Source organism: Triturus cristatus, chromosome 1_2, assembly GCF_964204655.1.
Source record: "Triturus cristatus chromosome 1_2, aTriCri1.1, whole genome shotgun sequence".
NCBI lineage: Eukaryota > Metazoa > Chordata > Amphibia > Caudata > Salamandridae > Triturus > Triturus cristatus.
In genome coordinates this window covers 1016815017-1016838969 of record NC_140580.1, presented here as the reverse complement: position 1 = coordinate 1016838969, position 23953 = coordinate 1016815017, and the positions used below count along the sequence as shown (strand labels likewise).

The following is a 23953-nucleotide window of genomic DNA, read 5'->3' as shown; positions in this document are numbered from 1 at the left end:
CAGAGGCTCAGATTTACTGGGGCTTTATTTAAAGTTTGATGGACTAGTTGCCATGTCAACCAAACTGATTGTCTGCCTGTCTCAATTCAAGAGAGGTGAGCTGCCAACTTTCCATCAGTGTAGCCCTCTTTGGATCCGCTGATAGATAAAACTGCCTATGATATCCTTGCAGATGGGAGCCATTGGAGTAAAGCTGTCACATTGCCCACTCTATTTAGAATGGTCAGATTTTTTTCTTCTGTTTATCACTTCCAGGAAAAACCTTGTAGTGAAGCACAGAAAAAAAGAATACCCCCCATTCTTTGTTAAAAAATAACTATTGTATTTACTTTCCAGTGCAGAAAGTAGTTAGCACTGGAAAAATACTCTTTGCACTACTTTCCCTAACTTTGCATTAAGTGGGTGTTACTAGGGCACTTTTTCTGATCAACTAACACCAAACTTTTCTCCCGCAAAAGCCTGATATGCTTAGATGACCAGAGCAGGCTTTGCATTAAAAAATAATGTCTTCTTGAAGAAGGCACACACAAGGAGGAATGTTTTCAATCCTCAAAAATTCCCACTTATTGCATGTCTGCTGACGTGCTCAGCACACATCCAGTGTGCGGGTTTCTTTTATGTTTGTCTAGACATAGGCATTTGCACCGGAAGAGTATGCTGTCAACACAAACCCTATGCTAGACAGTGCACACGTAACTCTGCGAGGGTGTGTATTACACAAAGCAGCCTTTTAAAGCATCTGTACAGGGAATGACAGCAGCAACAGGCCAATGTTTATAAATATGCTCTGTGGTGTGCTCCCCTCTTTGCATAATGCAGTGCAGCAAACCTAGCTGCTGTGCCGTGTTGCATTAAAAATGTGTAAATCTCCCAAAGTGAGTTGTAGAAGATGGAAATGAGGCTCCAAAACACTGAAGGTAAAAATGAGACTGTTGAAGAGTAACTGGCACATTGGCATTTAGAAGTGAGTTGTTGGGGTACAAGAAAAATATGGAAGGAATGTAGGATTTGGTGTATTGGTTTTGGTCAAGATGGAGGACTTAGAAAGTTCAAAAGACTACGAGTGGACGGATAGAGAGTTTGTAAAAAACAAGCAGCATCAGTCATTTTACCAGACATATGAACATGTGGGTTGTACTGTTGATGATGATATGGACAATCCAAAGTTGGAGAAGGGGAAGGTTCAAAGTGAATAGAAGAGAACAAAGGCAGAGCAGAGGATGAAATGAAATGAAATGAAATGAAATGAAAAAAGGTATTTAATAAAGCGCACTGTGGCCAAGTGGCTTCCTGGCGCTAGGGACCTGAATCAGAACTCACAGGATCAGCTCGAAGGACTAGGAGGGGAACGCCTGGGAGAAAAGAAAAGTTTTGAGGGCCTTACGGAAGTGAGAATAGATGGGAATAGAACGAATAGAAAGGGGAAGACTATTCCAGAACTGAGGGGCCAGGACTGAGAACCGCGTGCCGCCCGTTCTGGATTTACGAAAGCGGGGAATGTGCAAAAGGGACATAGAGGAAGAACGAAGAGTGCGACAGGGAGCATACCAGGAGATAAGAGAAGTGATGAAAAGAGGGGCAGAACGGGAATAAGCCTGAAAGGCTAGGCAGGCCAATTTGAAAAAAGATCTAAAGCGGACAGGGAGCCAGTGAAGAGACTTGAGCGCAGGAGTGATGTGAGAGGATTTAGGGAGGGAGAGAATAAGTCGGGCAGCTTGATTTTGAATGGCCTGAAGTCTGCGGGATTCAGAGGCGGGAATACCCACATACAGACCATTTCCATAGTCGAGGCGGGAGGTGACAAGGGCCACGACTATGGTTTTAAGAGCATCAGTAGAAAAGAACCGTGAGATCTTCCGGATAAGACGGAGGGACAAAAAACAAGAGGATACAACAGAGCTGATCTGGTTGTGCATTGAGAGGTCATGGCTGACTTTGATACCAAGAGTACGAACAGAGGCAACAGGTAGGGGAGGGGGACCAAAAGAGAGGGGCCAGTGTGCGGGAGACCAGGGATTGGAGGGACCACCAGTGAGGACAAGTTCCGTCTTGTCCGGATTGAGTTTCAGGTGATTGGCACTCATCCACTCAGAAATAAAAACTAGAGTAGAACAGAACTTAGGAAGAGAATCAGGGGAAGAGGACAGATCGAAGATGAGTTGAAGGTCATCTGCGTAGTTGTACACAGAGACCCCCAGCTGAAGAAGAGATGTGATAAGAGGTTGGATATAGAGATTGAAGAGAAGGGGGGAAAGAGAAGAGCCCTGGGGAACCCCATAAGTGACCGGGCGGGAGGGGGTGGAAAAGTCGGAAAGATGAACCGCCTGGGATCTCTCACGGAGAAAGGACGCGAGCCAGGAAAAGGCCGCGCCCCGGATACCCGCTGATCTGACACGGTCGAGAAGGATGGAATGGTCGACCGTGTCAAACGCAGCGGATAAATCGAGGAGAACCAAGGCTTGGGGAAGGTTAAGACCGACTCCGTAGAGTGGCCCGGGCGGAAGCCCGCCTGATGGGATGCCAATAGGCCGTTCTCCTCAACGTAAGTGGAGAGGCAGGAGGTGACGTGGGCTTCCAGGATTTTACCAAGGTATGGAAGAAGGGAAATAGGTCGAAAATTAGAAGGAAGAGAGGGATCCAGACCGGTTTTTTTTAAGATGGGAAAGACTATGGCAGATTTGAAAGAAGAGGGAACTAATCCAGAGACCAGAGAAGAATTGAGAAGAGCAAGAGGAGGGGCGGGGCAGTTAGTGAAGAGAATTTTGAGGATACGAGCTGCCGCGCAGTCCGCAGGAGAACCAGACCTAACTTTAGCTAGGAGTTTAAAAAATAATTCAGGAGTAATGGAAGAGAAAGAGGCAAAGGAAGAACGAGGGGGGGAGGGAAGACAGGTAGAGCTAGGTTGGGCCACTGTGGGAATGTTGGCTTTGATCTTCAGAATCTTGTCTATAAAGAAATCATTGAGTGATGAGCAGAGGGACTGTGAGGGAAGAAAACTGGGGGTGGAGCGGTCAGAGGTGGCAAGATTGTGGACCAGGGAAAAAATTTCCCGAGATTTATTGGCGGCAAGAGCCACTCTCTCAGTAAAGTAAGAGGTTTTTGCCACTAAGATCGCGTTTTTGTATACATTAAGGAGTGATTTGTATTTAGCGCGCAGAGAGGAGCTGTAATTCTGTCTCCAGTGACGTTCCGCCCTCCTGAGGTCGAGTTTAAGTGCTTTTAGCTCTGGGGAAAACCATTTGTGCGCGTCGTAAGGACAGACCGCTTTGATCTTACTAAGCGGGGCAACTAGGTCGCAGGAGGAAGAAAGCCAGGTGTTAACAATCTCGGCCTGGGATTCTAAAGGAAGATCATTGAGGACCGGGGCAGAAGAAGCCAAAGTGAGAGAGAGGGAATCAAGATCAACCTGATTCCATTTGCGGGCTGAACGGTTTTTAGGAAAAGAAAGCTTGTCAACCGCACCCAAGTGAATAGAAAAGGAAATGATGGAATGGTCCGACCAGACACAAGAAAGAATAGAAGGGGATGAAATAACCGAGCGTGTAGACCAAATTTGGTCCAAGATGTGTCCTAGAACATGGGTGGGAGCTGTGACATGAGATATGAAATTCAAACAGTGAAGAGTGGCAGAGAAATCTTTGGAGTGAGAGTCTTCCCTAGTATCTCCCGGCCAAAAATTAAAATCGCCGAGCAGGAGAACAGAGGAGTTATTGACCACCAAAGTGGCCAATAAGTCCTGGAGGGAAGCGACAAAAGAGGGCATGGATTGGGGGGGACGATATACAAGAACAACAGTAAGAGGGGCAGAGAGATTAAGTGAACGGGCCACCAAGTAGTCAACATTGGGTATTGGAGGGTAGGTAAGAAGTTGAAATTTAAGAGATGACCGAATGATCATCGCCACACCACCCGCAACCTTGCCAGCCGGGCGGTCAGCTCGAAGAGCATAATAGGAATCGGGGAGGATAGCCAAAAGATCAGGTAGGGAATCAAAGGAAAACCAGGTTTCAGTCAGAAACAGAAAATTGGGGGAATCCGTGGACAGAAGGTTGAAAAGTGCTGATTGGTGTTTGACTGCCGAACGGGTGTTAAGAAGGTAGGCGGAGGCAAGAGTGGGAACGGGAAGGGAACGAGGGGTAGGAAGGGAGTCGGAGGGGCGGGGAATGGGGCAATGAATGATGGGTACAGGGTGGGAGAGGAAACGATGCCATGGGAATCCAAATGTTGGAGTAACGAAAGAGGAGGAGGGAGGGAGGACGACAGAGCAGTGAGTTGAGCTGCAGTATAGACCAATGTAGGAGTAGTATGTATAGCCCCTTTTCCTGGCCCGTCGCGGACGGGCGCAGACGGGCTTAACTTAGGCGCAACTTCGGCGCGCCTTCGTCGCGCCCGCTGCGCTCATCCGCTGCGCTGCCGAGGGTGGGTGGCCATGTTATAGGGACACATGAGGGGGGATGGTCAGTGGGCGTGGCGGGGGGTGGAGGAGCCAGAGAGCTGCAACGCGGCACCCAGACCCGCCCAAGATGGAAGACCAGCCCGTCTCGCACCGAGAGCCAGGTGAGGAGGGGGCGGTCAGCAGCGGCGGTCTGGGGCGCGTGCAAGGGACGAGGCAGCGATCCAGGAGCGCTATGGCAGGAGCGCGGAAGGCACAAGTGCTGACAGGAATGCAAAGTTAAAAGAGACTAGCAGTCTCGTAAAAGCAAGGCGTCGCTCCCGGAGGTGCTTCGGGAGATCAGGAAGTTGATGCAGGGCTGGGCGTGCTATCAGCCGTCAGCCTGAAGTACTTTGCCGGTGGGGAGGAGCCAGAGAGCTGCAACGTGGCACCCAGACCCGCCCAAGATGGAAGACCAGCCCGTCTCGCACCGAGAGCCAGGTGAGGAGGGGGCGGTCAGCAGCGGCGGTCTGGGGCGCGTGCAAGGGACGAGGCAGTGATCCAGGAGCGCTATGGCAGGAGCGCGGAAGGCACAAGTGCTGACAGGAATGCAAAGTTAAAAGAGACTAGCAGTCTCGTAAAAGCAAGGCGTCGCTCCCGGAGGTGCTTCGGGAGATCAGGAAGTTGATGCAGGGCTGGGCGTGCTATCAGCCGTAAGCCTGAAGTACTTTGCCGGGGGGGAGGAGCCAGAGAGCTGCAACGCGGCACCCAGACCCGCCCAAGATGGAAGACCAGCCCGTCTCGCACCGAGAGCCAGGTGAGGAGGGGGCGGTCAGCAGCGGCGGTCTGGGGCGCGTGCAAGGGACGAGGCAGCGATCCAGGAGCGCTATGGCAGGAGCGCGGAAGGCACAAGTGCTGACAGGAATGCAAAGTTAAAAGAGACTAGCAGTCTCGTAAAAGCAAGGCGTCGCTCCCGGAGGTGCTTCGGGAGATCAGGAAGTTGATGCAGGGCTGGGCGTGCTATCAGCCGTCAGCCTGAAGTACTTTGCCGGGGGGGAGGAGCCAGAGAGCTGCAACGCGGCACCCAGACCCGCCCAAGATGGAAGACCAGCCCGTCTCGCACCGAGAGCCAGGTGAGGAGGGGGCGGTCAGCAGCGGCGGTCTGGGGCGCGTGCAAGGGACGAGGCAGTGATCCAGGAGCGCTATGGCAGGAGCGCGGAAGGCACAAGTGCTGACAGGAATGCAAAGTTAAAAGAGACTAGCAGTCTCGTAAAAGCAAGGCGTCGCTCCCGGAGGTGCTTCGGGAGATCAGGAAGTTGATGCAGGGCTGTTGTGGAAAGTCTGTCACAAAGCTCGGAACGGATCTTTGATGACATCTGTGTGTGACTTGATGGTCACATGATAAAATTCTGCAGGAGTGATTCAGCCTTTCATCCTTCTGGTGCTGTTTAAAGAGAGCGCAATGGCATTTGATAGTTCCAAGACCTGTTACTTACAAAAGAGGAAAACTCTGGTTGCAAGTGCCCCCTAAGAACATGATTTTATTATTATTATTTCATATACCAACGGATGCTCCCATGGTGATGAGAAGCATATCATTAAATATAGCCTCATGTAGGACTTGGAAATGTAGGCAGTTTTGACCTCGGAGGAATGGATAGGTTCTGGTGAACTAAGTTTGGTGATGGTCCTATGAATGAGTGTGTTTGTTATTCGCTGGTTGATGAATCATTAGGATAGAGAACTATATGGAGTTTAGTCCTTATATCAGTGTAAGTATAATGTTCAAATTTACTTTGTTAAGTGAACGCTTAAAAGCTTAAGCATCCTACACTAATGCTTGAAACATGTTTAAGAAACCTACGCCTAAAAGAGGGATCTCCTATCCTACAATGCTCCAATGCCTTGTTGTACTGTGTCCCCTCCAATCAAATTAGAAGCATACCGAATAATTATTAATAGCATCAACACCACACAAGGGAACCAGCAGCTGATCAAATGTTTAGTGCTGGGATGGACTTGGGCCGAAGTCGTGCACAGCTGCTGCCATTCGGTCCGCAAGAAGAGAAAAGAACTGTTCATGACCATTAGCTTCAGTACCACTGATGGTGTCAGCCCTCCAGATGGGAAAAGCCTTTACAACAGAATTGTTACAACGCATGCCATTACAACGCATGTCGTTACAATGCAAAAGGCTTGTTGAAGGGGGTAGAAGGGGTTGGAGTTAACTCCAACACCTTCCCTACTGTTGCACACATGGAGTTGGAATAGTAAATTATACAATTCCAACTTCCAGCGCACCCCTGACAGCAAGTAGGGGTAAAGGTATGGGTTGTAATGGCATGCGTTGTACTGACATGCATTGTAACGTCATTCAACCGCAGGAGTGTGGCATGTGGTGTGGACGAGCAAGAGGGCCGGTGCTAGAAACTCCAGTGGGGGGAGCTGGCCGACAGTGAAGTGGGTGAGTTGAAGGGAGCATGTGAGATCACTTCTCGCATTAAGAGCTGCCTAGAAGTCAGGTTTCATCACTGAAGGACCCCTTTCCATACAAACATGCGCATGTGGTGGTTCTTAGGTGGGTTGCTATCCTGTAACCGCACTCATTCACAGCAACAAAGAGCTCCTGTTCCAGCAGAGGCAGAGCATGGCAGCCATTCCCTTTATGGCCTGGCATATCATTCACTGCTGACAGCACCGGAGCTATACATTGTGAAAAACTCATCTGGGCCCTCATTCTATGGCCCTTTGGCACTTGGCTCCTACCGACTAAACAGTGAGATGTCTGCTCCCGCCTCCCCCTTCCTGGAGACGGCTACAAATCAGCGCCTGGGCGGCCTGATCCCCCCGCTTGTGGGGGCGTGGGCACCACAGGCAGTCTGCTAAAGCCATATTACTTCTTTTTTTTTGGAAGTGCTCTGCCGGGCTTCCTCTCCATCCCTCGCATCACCCCCGCCAGCCGCAGCCCTCCCGCCCTCTCCCCCCCAGGAGCCTTGAGAGATGGAAACAGATAACTGACAGCGTTGACTGCAGCGGGAGTAGCCGGCCTTGAAAGGGTCATGTTTTTCCAAGTATTGAATGTGACAACGAGCCCTCATGTGTGAAAAGAGCATATCCTGCCAGTCTATCACTCCTCCAGCACACTTCATCTCTCGCCTCTTTCTATAACCCCAACCTTTCCTCCTCCTTCAGCTTTGCTCCTCTCCTCAGCATCTCTGCCATTTGCTTTCTCCTTCCTCTCCTGCCTGCAGTCAGCTCCATATCTTCCTTCTTTTACTTACACACCTGGTGCCTCTTTGTGTCCTTCTTTTTGGACTGTATTTACAATCTGGCAGATGGTGAACCTGGACTCTTATCACCTCAGTGGAGGGCTGTCCGTCCTATTCAGACAACGGAAATCTCTGTGGAACGAAGAGGGCCGTAGCAGCTTCCTTGGCAGCGCTGCAGGCTTGCTAGGGGGCATAATGTTTTAAAGCACACATTCAACAAACTATTGCTTTACAGAAAATAATCTACCAAAGCAGGAGTTTGTTGTCTCTACGTAAAAAAGAAAACAAAAGAAACATGTCCCCAATGTACAGGGAGTTTTCTCCCTGCTCCTGGGGGCCAGTCTGCCTTTACTCTGCTAGAGTCACTATGCGCTGCATCAATCAATCAATCAATCAGGTTTCTTATGAAGCGCGACTACTCACCCGTGAGGGTCTCAAGGCACTGAGGGGGCTGGGGGGGGGGATCTGCGGATCAGTCGAAGAGCCTGTTCTTGAAGTCCTTCCTGAATTGAGGCGAGATGGAGATTGCCTGTGATGCAGAGGTAGGGAGTTTCAGGTCTTCGCAGCGAGGTAGGAGATGGACCTTCCTCCACCCGAGGTCTTACGGATCTGTGGGATGGTGGCAGGACCAGTTGGGTGGAGCGGAGATGTTTGGTGGAAGTGCAGAAGGAGAGGCCGTGGTTGAGGTATGCAGGTCCCACTTTTGTGGAGGACTTTGTAGGCATACACAGACAAGAGCAATGGTGGACATGGGCAAGAAAAATGTTGGACATGGGAAAGGAAAATGGTGGGCATGGTTAAGCAAAATGTGTGATTGGTGTCAATAGGTTCGGATCACTGTCACTGTGAGCTGGAGACCCTCTAGCAGGCAGGCCACCATATCAGACTTACAGTGGCAGAGGCAGGTATGCTTCGTCGGTGTACGTTGATGCTCCTTTGTTGAAAAGCTTTACGCAGGGCCCTCTCTTCCTTTCTTTCCCCCAGTCTCTGACACCTCGCATCGTTCAGCTCTTCTCCCAATCTCCCCTCGCTTCACTTACTGATGTGTTTTTATAAATCCTGTCCGTTGGTCTGTCACTTGCTTATTTGTCTCCATTCTTCCATGAACTGATTGTCCCTGTTCACTCTGAGCCAACTGTCCAATTCTCTCACATTAATAGAGCATCGCTTCAGTTCTGTCTCTTTTCTAATTCACGTTTCTTGATCCATCGCCACCCGCCCATCCGCACTTCATGTCGCCTAAGGGAAGCGACTGCGAGGCACTGAAGGCTTGCGCTGAGTGAGGTCCCTTAAAAGACTGATCTGCACCCCTCTTTTTCTTCCTCTTGTTCACATTCTAACCCTCTGTTTGTGTGCAGCTCTTTTTGCACCTGTGTACCTGTGGGTGTGCGTTATGCGTACACACTACTGTATACATGAGCCTGTGTGGTATGTCTATGTTTGGTGTGTGTCTGTACACTTGTGCGTAGATATGTATGCGTGCACATGAGTGCACTTGTGAGTATGCTCTGGTTGTGTTTACACGTGTGTGTGTGTGTGTAGGCACGTGTATGTGCATGCTTCTGTGTGTATGTGTGTGCATGTGTCTGCAGTTGCGTTTATGCTCCTGTGTGCCTGTGTGTGCATTTCGTTATGTGTGTGTGTGATATGCACCTACGTTGTCTGCAACCTGATATTCATTCATTTTAATATAAAGGTAACAGTGCTGTCATCACCGCAGAGCAGACGTGCCCAACCCTCACGTGTGCAGTGAAAGGTGCATCACACGATGGCCATGTAATGGTGCAGCAGCTTCGGCAGGGGGCCCTTTCATATATCTCATTTACGTGTTGATAGTCATTGCTCTGATGCACCACTGTGGCAAGAAGGATGGGAATAAGATATAAGAATGATATCTATATGCAGACACACATATTGTGATGCAGAGGTCAAGAAGGGTTGACACAGGCAGGTGAATGAATAACGACGCACCATCAGTAAGATGTTACTAGGAGAAGGAGCTATAAAGTGAGAATGAAAAGCAAGGAGGCCACTCAGAGAGGAACACAACACAGCCGGTTTTTCTAGGTCCCAGGTGTATGACACACAGATGAACACGTGACACAGCTCAGGGCTCTGCACTTCTTGACATCTCACACGTGTTGAATGACTTTTTCCACACGCGTGTGCCTCGAGCTCCTGTCTTATCTCAGACTTATCAAGCACTCTGACCTCCGAGATGGAAAAGCGATTTATATTTTCAAGGGCAGCTCTGACAGGCAAGGTCAGGCGCGGAATCCTGAAGGAGGCCGGGCAGATGTTGTCATAGAAGCCACGTCCCTGCAGAACGCGCGAGCCCGCCAGCTGCAAAGAGAAAAGTGTGGCGTGGGCTCTTCTCAGGAGATCCTATTTTTAAAATAAAAATATGGAAACATTTAGCATTTTTCATCATTTAATGTATTTTCTGTAGTAGCTCTATGTATCTTCTAATAGAGCATAGATAGAAAGGGATCTTAGAATGCAACTACGTAGGACTGGAACGTCGGCAGAGCGTCACGTTCTAGGTTCTCGTTAGAAACGTCAAGGTCCAAAGGAGCGTTCAGTTGCTGTTTAACTGTGTGCTACCAGCAGCTCGTGACACCGGTGTGTGGCAATAAACTCACTTTGTAGAAGATCTTCACGTCCATTGATCACCACACGTTCCCTCGCTCATTCTCCCCTCACTCCATATTCCTGCTCGCTCATTTGTTTATCGCTCCCTCTCCTCCTCCATTCTCTAACCATAACATCTTTGCAATCCTTTCTCACCCATCATTTTCCAGCTCTCTCCTTGCCATCACTGTTCTTTTCCTGTTCCTTCTACTTTCTCCTTCCTGTCACTCTATTCTCCGCCACCCATTCTTGCCTCCATCACTCCAAAATTCCAACCGCATTGGGCGTGAGAGAGAGTCCTCTGGGTTGAACCCAGACTTGAGTTATCAAGTCTCAATCAAAGGGCTGAAAATCATTGTAAAAAAAATCCTGTGGTGAAAATAATCAATGTGAGGGATAAGACAGCTACACTGTCAAAGTCAGAACTATCAAGGTGGTAAATTAACCCCTTCAGTGCCCGCCCCTTTCCCCGCCTTGTGCCGGCCGTTGTATTAGCGGGCGGGGTTTATGACGAGCTGGTCTCGTCATGGGCACAGCGCAACCGCGGCCCATGACGAGACCAGCTCGTCATGGGCATTGAAGAGGTTAAACACCGGGGGCCCGATTCACAGAATTAACTTAAGACAAAATCCTAAACTTACTACTTTTGGTATTCACAGAATGCACTTACTACTTTTGGCATTCACAGAATGGATTTACGACTACTAACTTTACGTCCGCACTCGGGCCGGAAATTCCGGCCCGGAGGCGGAGCTTCCGGCCCGGAGGTGGGGATTCCGGCCAGTGGTGGAGATTTAGCCATGGCCAAAATCTCCACCTCCGGGCCGGAAGCTCCGCCTCCGGCCCGGAAGCCCCGCCTCCCGGCCCGGAATTTCCGGCCCGAGTGCGGACGTAAAGTTAGTAGTCGTAAATCCATTCTGTGAATACCAAAAGTAGTAAGTGCATTCTGTGAATACCAAAAGTAGTAAGTTTAGGATTTTGTCTTAAGTTAATTCTGTGAATCGAGCCCCGTAATTGGGAAGTAGTAACACCTGTTGCATATAGGAGCTAGGCAGGTGAAAAAGAGAAGTTGGCAATACAGGTTTACTGTATTAATCAAAATATTAAAATAAGAAGTATAAAACATCACCATCAGCACAAGTATCAGGTGATCAGTCAAAATCATAGGGGTATATTCACAAGAACGTGTGATAACTACCTCAAGAGTAGCGTAACGCAACTTTCAATTTTGCAGCCTAGCGTGGGAAAATAACCCTGTGTCAACGTGGAATTCACAATAAGGCGTTAGCATCCGATAGCCACCAGATAATGCGGAAAATGTCCGCCATACAACCACCCCGACGGAGATAAAAACACAAACCACAACACCAGAAAACCTGCGATGAGCCCTTCCGCGATGAACAAAGCAGGGATGAGGAGCGCGAGGACAGCATTACTCACGCGCAATGCGGGAACAAGCACAAGAACAGCATACGGAAAATGCCACTGACCAAAATACAGCAACAGCGGAGTACCACGGATGCACCCTGGCCAACTGCAGAGGACAACATGCACACCACAACATCCAAGCACCATGGAAGGACAGAACCGACAGGCACACCGCATGAAAGAGACATGCAAAAATGTTTAATTCACACAATGCAGTGCAATTGGACATCTACTACTGTCCCATGACTGCCACAGACCAACACAATGTGACGTGCTCATGAGAAGTAGGTGTCAATGATGTAGTTCCTTTGGGCCATTCCTGCCACAGCTGCAGTGGTAAGTGGCCCACCAGCCTCATCACCATCATCATTGTTCGGTACCTCTGGTACTGGGATCCATGGGGCCCTGGTGCGAACACAGATGTTGTGCAACACAAAACATTCAACGATCATCTTGCACACGACATCCGGGCTGTACAGGAGCTTACATCTGTGCAGTCCAGGCATCTGAAACGTGACTTCAACATGCCAAATGTGCGTTCAATGATGCCCCTGGTGTGTATGTGGGCCACATTGTAGTGCCTCTGGGCGGGCGTGTTCGGGTCCCAGAGGGGTGTCATCATCCAAGGGCAGAGTGCATAACCTTGATCACCTGTGACAGTGTGGGGAGAAAATAGTCAATACTTGGTTCGGCAGGATGTGATGGCAGGCCCACCAACTCAGTAACACCTGTGCTGGCTGAGTGTGGGATGAGTGTAAGCCAGCCCTCAGGGAGTAGCCCCGAATGACCATGGAGTGGTGTAGTCGTGTCTGGTAGGTGGTCATGTAGTCTGACATGTCGAATGTGGCTTGGTCACGTATGCATCCCCACTGATGTGCTTTGTGCGTTGTTGGCTGTGGGATGTGTGGTGTGTTGATTTGGTACTTACCAACGAGCAGTCCAGTTCCATATGTGCCATCCTGGAAGCGCTGGTTGATGATGGACTGCCGGAAGATGAAGGAATCGTGCACACTGCCTGGGTAGTTGGCGACGACACTGGTGATCCACTATTGCCTGCACATTGATGGAATGCATGTGCTTTCTGTTGCTGTAGTGGTGTGCAGTATCCACAGGAGGCACAAGTGGAACATGTGTGCAGTCAATTACCTCCAACACGGCCGGGAATCCGGCTATGGCGTAGAAGCCTTACTTTGTCTCCAGCTCTTTCTGCGCAGTGTTGGGGAAGTGAAGGTACTGAGGTATGAAGTTGAGGATGGCATCTAGGACAGGTGTGATGAACTTTGATAGGGCTGGCTGTGAGACTCCTCTGACTCTGGCAGTTGTTGGTTGGAATGTCCCAGAGGCCAACAGGTGCAGCACAGCCAGCAGCTTTGTCTGAGGTGGGATGTTGGTTCTCCACTGTGTTGGTACCGTCAGCCTGTGGGCGATGTGTGTCATGATGCGGAGAATGGTTGTCCTTTTGAGCCTGTAGTGGGCAATGACTTCCGTGGGCGTTAGGTCTGTGAGGGTGGTGCGTTTTTGGTAGGTCTTCTGTATTACTCTACGCTGCCTCTGTGGTGGTCTGGAGGAGTGCGGGTCTGGGTCCTGGGGGTGGTGGCGGTCCAGGGGGTGGTGGCGGTGAGTGTTGTGGCCCTGTTGGGGCTCCGAGCTGCATGATGAGTAGCTCCATGGCGTTGTTTGTTCTTCGGGTATGGTTGTGTGCGGGGCTCCGTAGCCAACTGCAGGTAGGCGTCTGTCTTTACACCTTCTTGAGGCAGGTGTTAAATACCTGCGGCAACCGCGGCTTATCGCCAGTTTTTGGTTCGCTTCGCAGTTCTGTCAGTTCATTTTGAAAGTGGTGTTGTTGTTTTTTCGTGTTTGTGCACGGGTACACCTACTCTGCATCTCATTAGAGTTAGTTGGTGGTGTCCGCCGTGGTGTTAGATTTTGGGGCAGTTATCGCGGGAATACTGGCGATGTCTTCGGTTTGCAGCTGCTTGTGAATGGGGTGTTTAATATATCTCCACTTTTGTTGCATGAAAAAGTGGAGATAAATCGGAGATCAGTCCTTGTGAATATGCCCCTAACATGTTTGCGAGACCTTTTGGATCTAGATCATTAACTGGTACTTACATATTATCTCACATTGGATTAGAGGGACAGGCGTATTATATGTACAATCCCCGTACACAGGGTTCACTAATCCTGACTAATGACTGGCTAAGACAGCTGTGACGATTTCACCATAATACACGGAGAGAAGTAGGAATTTACGTATCCTTCGGCATGAAAGAGACCAGTGGCAGTCAAAACGGAGCCGCTGGAGCGACACACCCACCGTGCAGCATACCTATAAGCAGAAGTGCACTTCGACATTGGCAACATCCCGGTACAAACAGCAACCCCTCCACAACTGAACACAGGAAACAACTGGACCTGCAAATGTGCACAACCAGGCAAATCACATCTGTAACCCCAGGGATATGTAACATGACAATGCACAATTCCAAACGTTAACCTGAAAAAATGTTTAATTCACACATGCAGTGCAATTGGACATCTACTACTGTCCCATGATTGCACAGACTGACACAATGTGACGTGCTCATGAGAAGTAGGTGTCAATGATGTAGTTTCTACAGGCCATTCCTGTAGCAGCTGCTGTGGGATGTGGCCCACCTGCCCCATCACCATCATCATTGTTCGGTACCTCTGGTACTGGGATCCATGGGGCCCTGGTGCGAACACAGATGTTGTGCAACACACAACATGCAACGATCATCTTGCACATGACGTCCGGGCTGTACAGGAGCTTCCCTCCTGTGCAGTCCAGTTCAACACGCCAAATGTGCGTTCAATGATACCCCTGGTGCTTATATGGGCCGCATTGTACTGCCTCTGGCCGGGTGTGTTCGGGTCCCTGAGGGGTGTCATCATTCAAGGGCAGAGTGCATATCCTTGATCACCTGTGACAGTGCAGGGAGAAAAGAGTCAATACTTGGTTCGGCAGGATGTGATGGCAGGCCCACCAACTCAGTGACGCCTGTGCTGGTTGAGTGAGGGGTGAGTGTGAGCCAGCCATCAGGGAGTAGCCCTGGATGACCATGGTGTCTGGTATGTAGTCGTGTAGTCTGACATGTCGAATGTGGCTTGGTCATGTGTGCATCCCCACTGATGTGCTTGGTGCATTGTTGGCTGTGGGATGTGTGGTGTGTTGATTTGGTACTTACCAACGAGCAGTCCACTTCCATATGTACCATCCTGGAAGCGCTGGTTGATGATGGACTGTCGGAAGATGAAGGAATCGTGCACACTGCCTGGGTAGTTGGCAACAACATTGGTGAAGAGTCCCCGGTGGTCCACTATTGCCTGCACATTGATGGAATGCGTGTGCTTTCTGTTGCGGTAGTGGTGTGCAGTATCCACAGGGGGCACAAGTGGAACGTGTGCAGTCAATTGCCCCCAACACGGCCGGGAATCCGGCTATGGCATAGAAGCCTTGCTTTGTCTCCAGCTCTTTCTGCGCAGTGTTGAGGAAGTGAAGGGACTGAGGTATGAAGCTGAGGATGGCATCCAGGACAGGTGTGATGAACTTTGATAGGGCTGGCTGTGAGACTCCTCCGACTCTGGCAGTTGTTGGTTGGAATGCCCCAGAGGCCAACAGGTGCAGCACAGCCAACAACTTTGTCTGAGGTGGGATGTTGGTTCTCCGCTGTGTTGGTACCGTCAGCCTGTGGGCGATGTGTGTCATGATGCGGAGAATGGTTGTCCTTTTGAGCCTGTATTGGGCAATGATGTCCGCGGGCGTTAGGTTTGTGAGAGTGGTGCGTTTTCGGTAGGTCCGCTGTTTTACTTTACCCTGCCTCTGTGGTGGTCCAGAGGGGGGTGCGGGTCCGGGTCCTGGGGGTGGTGGCGGTGGGTGTTGTGACCCTTTTGGGGCTCTGAGCTGCATGATGAGTAGCTCCATGGCGTCGTTTGTTCTTCGGGTATGGTTGTGTGCGGGGCTCCGTAGCCAACAGCAGGTAGGCATCCGTCTTTACACCTGCTTGAGGCAGGTGTTAAATACCTGCGGCCAATGCTGCTTTTCGCCAGTTTTTGACTCGCTTCGCAGTTCTGCCAGTTCATTGTGAAAGGGGTGTTGTTTTTTTTGTGTGTTTTTGCACGGGTACACCTACTCTGCATCTCTTTAGAGTTAGTTGGTGGTGTCTGCCGTGGTGTTAGATTTTGGGGCAGTTATCGCGGGAATACTGATGATGTCTGCGGTTTGCACCTGCTTGTGAATGGGGTGTTAAACATATCTCCACTTTTGTTGCGTTAAAATGGAGATAAATCAGAGATAAGTCTTTGTGAATATGCCCCATAGTATTTTAAAATCAAAGTATAAAAATAGTCTGCTTGGATCTGGACACTCGAGTTCAATTCATAGTATAAGTCAGTGTAATTAAATCCTAAAGTTGATGCTTTATAAGCCTGGTCTAAGCAGGTCATTTGCATTATTAGTACATAGTTGTCCATGACACTATCACAGTAGCAAGCAGATACTTTTTCTTAAATACAAGATTTTGGGGCATTGCACAATTGTGCAGAGACATGTGGTTTGAAGTAAATGTATAAGGGCAATTTGTTTAAGTCAAGATACAAATGAAATCGAATCAGAATATAAAAACAATTTACTTAAATTACAGAATTAATGCTTTGGAATCCTAGTCTAATAATATAATTAGCGTTATTTTTGCACTATTGTCCCTGACACTATTACAGTCTCAAACAGCCTTTACAGTAGATCCTATTTGGCTTTCTAAGAGTCTATGGGAGATACTTTTTCTGGAACACAAGAGTTTAGTGCAAATGCACAAAATATGAAGAAACAAATGATTTAAGATCAATGTATAAAATCAACTTGCTTAAATCTAGATACAAATGGATTCAAGTCTGGGTATACAAATAAGTGCTGAAATCATGAGGTAAATGCTTTATAAGCCTGGTCTAGAAATTCAATGAGCATTATTATTTTGCTATCTTTCCTAACACTAAAACAGTATCTAACGGCCTCCACAAATGATCTTAATTTTGCCTAATTAAAAATAGATCACAAATACTTTTTTTTGATTGATTGGGGCAAATACATAAAACATGCAGAAGGGATTCAGATGTGAGCCCACAAAGTCACCAAGCGGTTTTTATCTTTAAGTACTGAATTTCCATTTTCCCTCAAATTCATAAACCGGGATGTTAAAATTTTATTGTAACATACCCAGGCAAGTTTGACCCTAGATACTCTTGGCTCTGCAAGGAAAAGGTATCAAAGACTAAAAGAGAAGGCTTGTAGGTAAGCAGGTGCTTAACCCCAGTGTGAGTATCACCCATCAGAGGTGGTGAGGAAAGTATGTCAGGTCTGTTTACTTCAGCAAAACCAAAGCAATGGCGTCTTGTCTTTGCAGAATATAGGCTGTTCAAATGTGGTCTTGTGCTGCATATCAGTTATTTTTTTATGGGCAATGTAATCTCACAAATAAAGATGATTATTTCTCGCGTTAGTTCTAAATCAAGAGCTGCTGTGTGCTTAATCTTCTTAATTGTAAAATATCCTTACATCCCAGACTCGTTATACGTGGTACAAGGGATTCACATATGATAGGCACTCAGATACTGCTGAGCTTGTCACCATTTTAAGGTTCTGTGCAGAAGAAGGCACATATTCATTTGAGTAAAGACACTACACGTTATTGCAAGAATAGTAGCTTCATTTAGATGCACCCAAAGATGGTTTTCTCAGACAAGGCATATTTTCTGTATAGTATACGTGGCTGATGAAATGCAGCTACAGGGACCCAACCAGTCTCATTAATAAAAAGGAGTCCCCTCCAAAACCGAGCACAGTCTCACAGAGTGATTATACAAGGACTGACTGGATATGATGTATACTGATAATGGATATTTCTTCTACTAAAATGAGTTTAATTTTAACACACTTCAGGAAATATGCCTTGTCTGAGAAAACCATCTTTGGGTGCATTTTTTTGTCTTTGAAACTTGGGTGTCTTATTTTACAAATATTCCTGTTTGCTTTGTCACAGGTCTGGATGCCCCAAGTCAGGTGGAGGTGCGAGACGTCACTGACTCAACCGCTTTGGTCACATGGTTTAGGCCGCTGGCACAAATTGATGGCGTTATCCTATCCTATGGGACAGGAAGTGAGGCGCCCACCGTTGTGGAACTCTCTGAAGATGAAAGTCAGTACTCTCTAGGAAATCTGATCCCAGATACTGAGTACGAGGTGAAACTGCTCTCACGTCGTGGGTTAGTGAGAAGTGACCCAGCGACGGAGACCTTTACTACAGGTAAGAGTAGTTTACTGACTTTGTAGTATTAAGTATGTAAAGCAATGAATTGCTCTTTTCTTTGTGATTGATTAATATAATCATTCTCTCCAAACAGATTCATAGAGGAAGGCCAGGGCAAAGCAACCTGATTAAAATTTTCACACAATGTGCATAAGAATTGAGGCCTGATTCACAAAGAGCCTCCACACCCGTGGCAGAGGTCCACAATCAGGTGGGAGTCTCCGCCCTCGGTATTCACAAAGGGCATTTAGGTGTAGTAAAGTTAGGATTTTGTCTCAGTTAAACTTAAGTTTTGGTCTTAAGTTTAACTTAAGTAAAACTTAAGTTTAACTGAGACAAAATCCTAACTTTACTACTCCTAAATGCGCTTTGTGAATAACCAAAGTCGTAAAGTTAGGATTTTGTCTCAGTTAAACTTAAGTTTTGGTCTTAAGTTTAACTTAAGTAAAACTTAAGTTTAACTGAGACAAAATCCTAACTTTACTACTCCTAAATGCGCTTTGTGAATAACCAAAGTCGTAAAGTTAGGATTTTGTCTCAGTTAAACTTAAGTTTTGGTCTTAAGTTTAACTTAAGTAAAACTTAAGTTTAACTGAGACAAAATCCTAACTTTACTACTCCTAAATGCTCTTTGTGAATAACAAAAGTCGTGAAGTTAGGATTTTGTATCTGTTAAACTTAAATTTTGATCTTAAGTTTAACTTAACACCAAAACTTAAGTTTAACTGAGACAAAATTCTAACTTTGCTACTCCTAAATGCCCTTTGTGAATACCGATAGTCGTAAAGTTAGGATTTTGTCTCAGATTACTTTTGTGAATCGGGCCCCGAGACTTTGTCTGCGATGCTCACTGTGTGTGCTGTGCATTGGACTCAAGCAGCGCCTCACTGATGAGGCCCTGTGAGGCCATAATGAGTAGTAGTTCAGATCAGACTGTTACATTTGGGTCTGGGTTATGATTGGCATAAATATGACCCTCTTCTGTAATAGTATCCAAGTTATGCTTATTAGTTTAAAAGCACTGGCAAAAGTGATTTAATCAAATATTAGCTTTTCTATTGCATGTCCCATAGCACTGACATCTGGGGCTCCATGTAAACACGTGAACCAATAGTCACAGAACAACAGCATTGCTTTTGTAGAATACTTGAAAATGATAGCAAAGCTTTTTGCTCTCCTTTTACATGATGATGTAATCCTGTCCAATAATAATGGTAGTCATTCCACAGCACAATCAGAGAGTAAAAGAGTCAGGCTTATAACAAGCATCATACAACAAGAGGAGTGTACCCAAGATAATGTCAATTCAGCAAAATCCAAGCAGTATTATGGGGCAGATTTACTTAGAATTCATACAACACAGTGCTGCACTGCATTGCATTAATGGGAGCGTGCAGAAAAGCATCATATCAACTAAGATACAGTGCTCTTCAGCTCTCTCCTCACTGTGGCGCACTTGAGGCTGCCTATCATCATCGCTGGCACCCTTGCAGCATGTTGCAAGGGTGCCCGCAATACAGGCAGGATTGTTTTGTGCAGGATGGCATGCCTTCCTGAAGAAAACCAATCCAAAGAGGAAGTAACAAAGAGAAATACCTATATTTATGCCTCACTGGGGAAGATGTAGCATTTTGATACATTACCAGGTTTACAAGCTTTAGTAAATCTGGGAATGCGCCTGAATCCTGTGGTGGATGCATTGGAACACCAATGCTCCATCCATGGAACACCTTCTCAACATAAAGTAACACAAGGCAATGCTATATGCTGTCTTGCGTTACTTTGTATTTACTAACCTTTTCCAAGCCATGCAAAGTGGCTTTAAGTGGCTTAGTAAATGCCAAAAAGGATTTTGCGTCTGGAATGCCTCGCAAAAGTGACGCAACCCCACCGCCAAACCTTACTAAATCTGCCCCTGAGTGTCAAGTTGATGAACACAGAGTTTGAACTGTTTTGCATATGAAAGAGTGGGCATCAGGGCAGGATTCAATCTCATTCATGGGTCAAACACTCTTGACAAGTGTAGCTGTTTGTGTGCACATACACTGAAACTCTGCTTCTCCCATCTCTTATGTTGTTCCTTTTATGTCTACGTAAAGGGTGTCTGTGGCTTTTCGGGGGCATTACACTTTCCATTATACATTGTTAAAACTAAGGGCATCATTTACAATGAATTGATGCAGGGCAGCGCCGCTAGTCTCTTTACTGTGCTGCCCTCCAACAATTTGAAAGGGCAGGAATGCACTGTATGTACAAGATATGGTGTATTCCTGTCCTTTCTGCCTGTACTGGTGCACAATTTGGTGTTTTAACACCAATGCAGTCACCCCTGCATCATGGTGCAAGGGTGTCTTCATTATTGGCAAGATTGTTTTTGTGCATGAAGGGACACCTTCCTGCACAAAAAACATTCATTGAGGCTTTTCCTCATTTTAAGTGTGCTGAAAAATGCTGCACACATAGAAAGAGGAAAATTGAGGAGAAATAAAGATATTTTTCCTCGATACGCCTCCCCTTGGGAGGAGTACAGTTTTGACGCATTTCCATGTTTACAGAACCTCATAAATCTGGGAATGTGTCAAAACCCATGGGTGTTGCATAGGAAAACCCACCACAATGCACATAGAATGCCCCCTAATGCAGTTTAAGGCAACACAGTCACTCGCGCTACGTTGCCTTACACCATATCTATGATGACATGAAAAGCCACACAGAGTGACTTTGCGTGGCCTCATAGATATGGATCGGCACTCTGCGCCTTCAGAGCATCATAAAAAGTGACGCACCAGCGGCGCAAAGAGCTTGCAAATAAGCCCCTAAGACTATGGGAAAATTACTTACATTTAACCATTTTGTTGAGACAAAGTAATTTTTTTAAATATTACTTTTTTTTATAGATTTGGATGCTCCGAAGGATCTGCGACGGGTGTCTCAGACTGACACTACCATTACCTTGGAGTGGAAGAACAGTCAAGCCAATGTTGATCTTTACAGGATCAAATTTGCCCCTCTCTCAAGTGGAGATCATGCGGAGATAACCGTGCCAAAGAGCAACCAGGCCACAACCAAAGTCACTCTCACAGGTAGGAGTCAAGGTAGAAAGCTGAGAGATACTAATCAGCGGATTCAAAGGAAATAGCTAAGCTGCGCTAACAGATACGGGGCAATGCAGACCAGAGAAATGATTATATGTCCACAAAAGTAGAACATTAACAAAGATTGAAAGTATGATGAGAAGAGAATGACAGAGGGATAGAGACTGACATAAGGAACAGTGGAAAGAAAAAAAAGTTATGAGTGATGGCAGAAAGAACATGATATTATGTTCTGTAGGTCCCTTCTATACCAATTATTGCTGTTGTCACACCGCCTCAATGAGCAAGCAGGAATAGGAGACGAATGGGATTGGCAAAAACAGGGAAGGTAGGCGACAGCATACAATTTTCTCACTCAAACTTATTTTCTCAAGCAGGGAAGTATGAAAGATTAAGTCATGGTTGTCTGAACAAGATTTGTAACCATTATGTCGTACTAGAATTTAGTAACTCCATCAGTGGATTGTTACTGGTTAACAAAGTGAATTGCTGAGTTGATAGTTAGAAAGACACAGTGGATATTCACAATAAATCCAGAGGCAGCACCTTATTACGTTTACATCCGGAGTGAGCCTGTATGAGGTTTGCATCCTAATCGTCAATTACCCTTTCCTTCACTCTTCTCCTGCCCCACTATCCATCTTCTTTAATGCCATGTAGATATCACTGCCCAGTTGCTTATTGTCAGAGAATCAGACCTGTCATCCCTCAAAATGTTGTTTGATCATGAAATACCTTGAAAAAGCAAGAGACCAGAGGTATTTGGCAAAACAGGAAAGTTTTTATAGTTAAACAGAGCGGCCTGGAGAACAGTTACAGGCACAGGGTCTGAGGACAGTCTCAATCTACAATCGGTCTTCCACCTATTTTATACAGTTCATCATAGGTAATAAAGAATTTCTGGTAATCCGTGTATGGTAAGGAATGTAAGTAGCTGCTTCAGGAGTCATAAATTAATTGTCTAATGGAGAGTACAGGTGGGCCTCGACCTTGCGCAGACAGAATGTGGCCAGTGGGTAACCTGTCCAGATGTCCAGCATTGGCAGCACGTGATCACTCTGTGTGCTGTATTCTGATTGGATATATGTTCCTAACTCATGTGACACCTGGCTTTATGGTGTTTTAGGAGTGCGCATACCATGCAGCCCTTGTGTGCTATATTGGGGTCAATCTCCGTAGACCATTGTAGTGTTGCTGCGCCTATCTGTTGGATTGATTTAAGGTTTCCTGTTCATGTGTTTGTCTGCTGGCTACCCCACCAGTGACCTTTGGCCTAGGTCTCAGAGCCTGCCTGACTACATTAATTTGCGAGTCGGGGTTTAAGTGGAGTTCACTACGGGTGAATTTGGTAATAAAGATGCAAATTTTGTTCTAATAAATGATTCTATTGTTTTTCATATTAGCATCAACTTTTTCCATATTAACAAGAGTATGATCCCTGCCTTATTGTGCTAGATCCAAAATTGCACTGAAGGTTGGTGCAATTTTCTTTCCTCCCTGGGTCTCAACTCTTTCTACAGAATTGCTGTTCCTCTGTGAGAATGACACTCTAAGAGCCTGCCCCCTGTCTTACGGTTTGCTTTGCCATTTACCAGCCTGAAATCTAAGAATTTTCAGTCCTCTCTCCAGAACTAAGGAATCTCGGGGCCTCATTTCAGTTCAACAGGTGTTCAAATTTAGATACAAGCAGGACATTAAGCTCAAACTGGGAATGTTTGATAGATAAAACTCCACACATTTCATATTAACTTTCCGACCCATACTATATGGATTTATTGTTCCAGCTCCCAACCTGGGACACCACAAGGCTTGACCCAGGTCTCGGTATTGTCTATTTCACTTGGTTGGCCGTAGGGTTCTCAATGTTGCTTTATGCTGCTAAAGTGGTAGGAGAACAGGGGAAGAAGAGAAGAGAGGGCTGAAAGGGAATGTGGAGGTGGTGAAAAGGGAGGCCTGCTATGGGAGAGAGGCACATAACTTTATGACGTGCAGATTGCCTGTGTAGAACGAGAGTGTAAAGTAACGTGAACCAAGCGTATCTAACCCTCACCCATCTACTTTAGATCTGAAGCCAGGAACTGAGTATGGTTTTGGAGTCACTGCTGTGAAACAGGACCGAGAGAGTGGCCCGGCTACCATCAATGCTGCAACAGGTGAGACACCATTAAACAGCTACTGCTTTAGCTATGGCTTTCTTTTGGTTAAATTCCCCTAAAATGTGAAGTTGAAATTAATGTATGCCCTTCACCCTACCAGACCTCGATGCGCCTAAAGACCTGCAAGTCAGCGGTTCCACCGAAAGCACAATATCCCTCCGCTGGAAACGGCCCCTGGCCAAATTTGAACGCTACCTCATCAGCTACATTTCGAATACCGGAAAGAAAAATGAAATTGAAGTGCCCGGAAATGTCAACTCTTTTATTCTGACTGGTCTGGATGCTGGCACAGAATACAGCATCTCCATTGTAGCTGAGAAGGGCAGACACAAGAGCAAGCCAGCTTCAGTGATTGGCTCTACGGGTGAGTACCGCCATCTTGAATATGTGAAGAAGTCTTGTCTTAGGAGCCCACAGGAGGCTGTCTGTTCGGATAAGGTCTTCTTTAGAAGAAACCTCACAGCCAACATGAGTTCCTTTATTGGTACCTGTTTAGGTTGCTGCGCTTCAACAAAGCGTACACGATACACATTTCATCAGTAAACAGTAAGCACCCCAGTCTTCCATTCAATTCCCTGAGATTTGAGATGTTTCATTTCTTTATGACTATCTCCTTTTTTTCCACATGCCGGTCAAACGTCACCTGAAGGTGTAGTAGTTATTAACAAAGCACACTGAA

At 46.9% G+C, this 23953-nt stretch overlaps 1 protein-coding gene across 4 annotated transcripts in view; it reads left to right on the top strand.

Moving 5' to 3' along the window:
- TNC (tenascin C) overlaps positions 1 to 23953 on the top strand; it is a 152052-nt gene that overhangs the window by 65134 nt on the left and 62965 nt on the right. For all 4 annotated transcript variants that reach the window (XM_085612018.1, XM_085612010.1, XM_085611999.1 and 1 more), the window contains exons 7-10: positions 17757 to 18020; positions 20921 to 21106; positions 23182 to 23271; positions 23375 to 23638. In XM_085612018.1, the coding sequence (XP_085468144.1) occupies positions 17757 to 18020; positions 20921 to 21106; positions 23182 to 23271; positions 23375 to 23638 (804 nt within the window). The remainder of the gene's footprint in view (positions 1 to 17756; positions 18021 to 20920; positions 21107 to 23181; positions 23272 to 23374; positions 23639 to 23953) is intronic.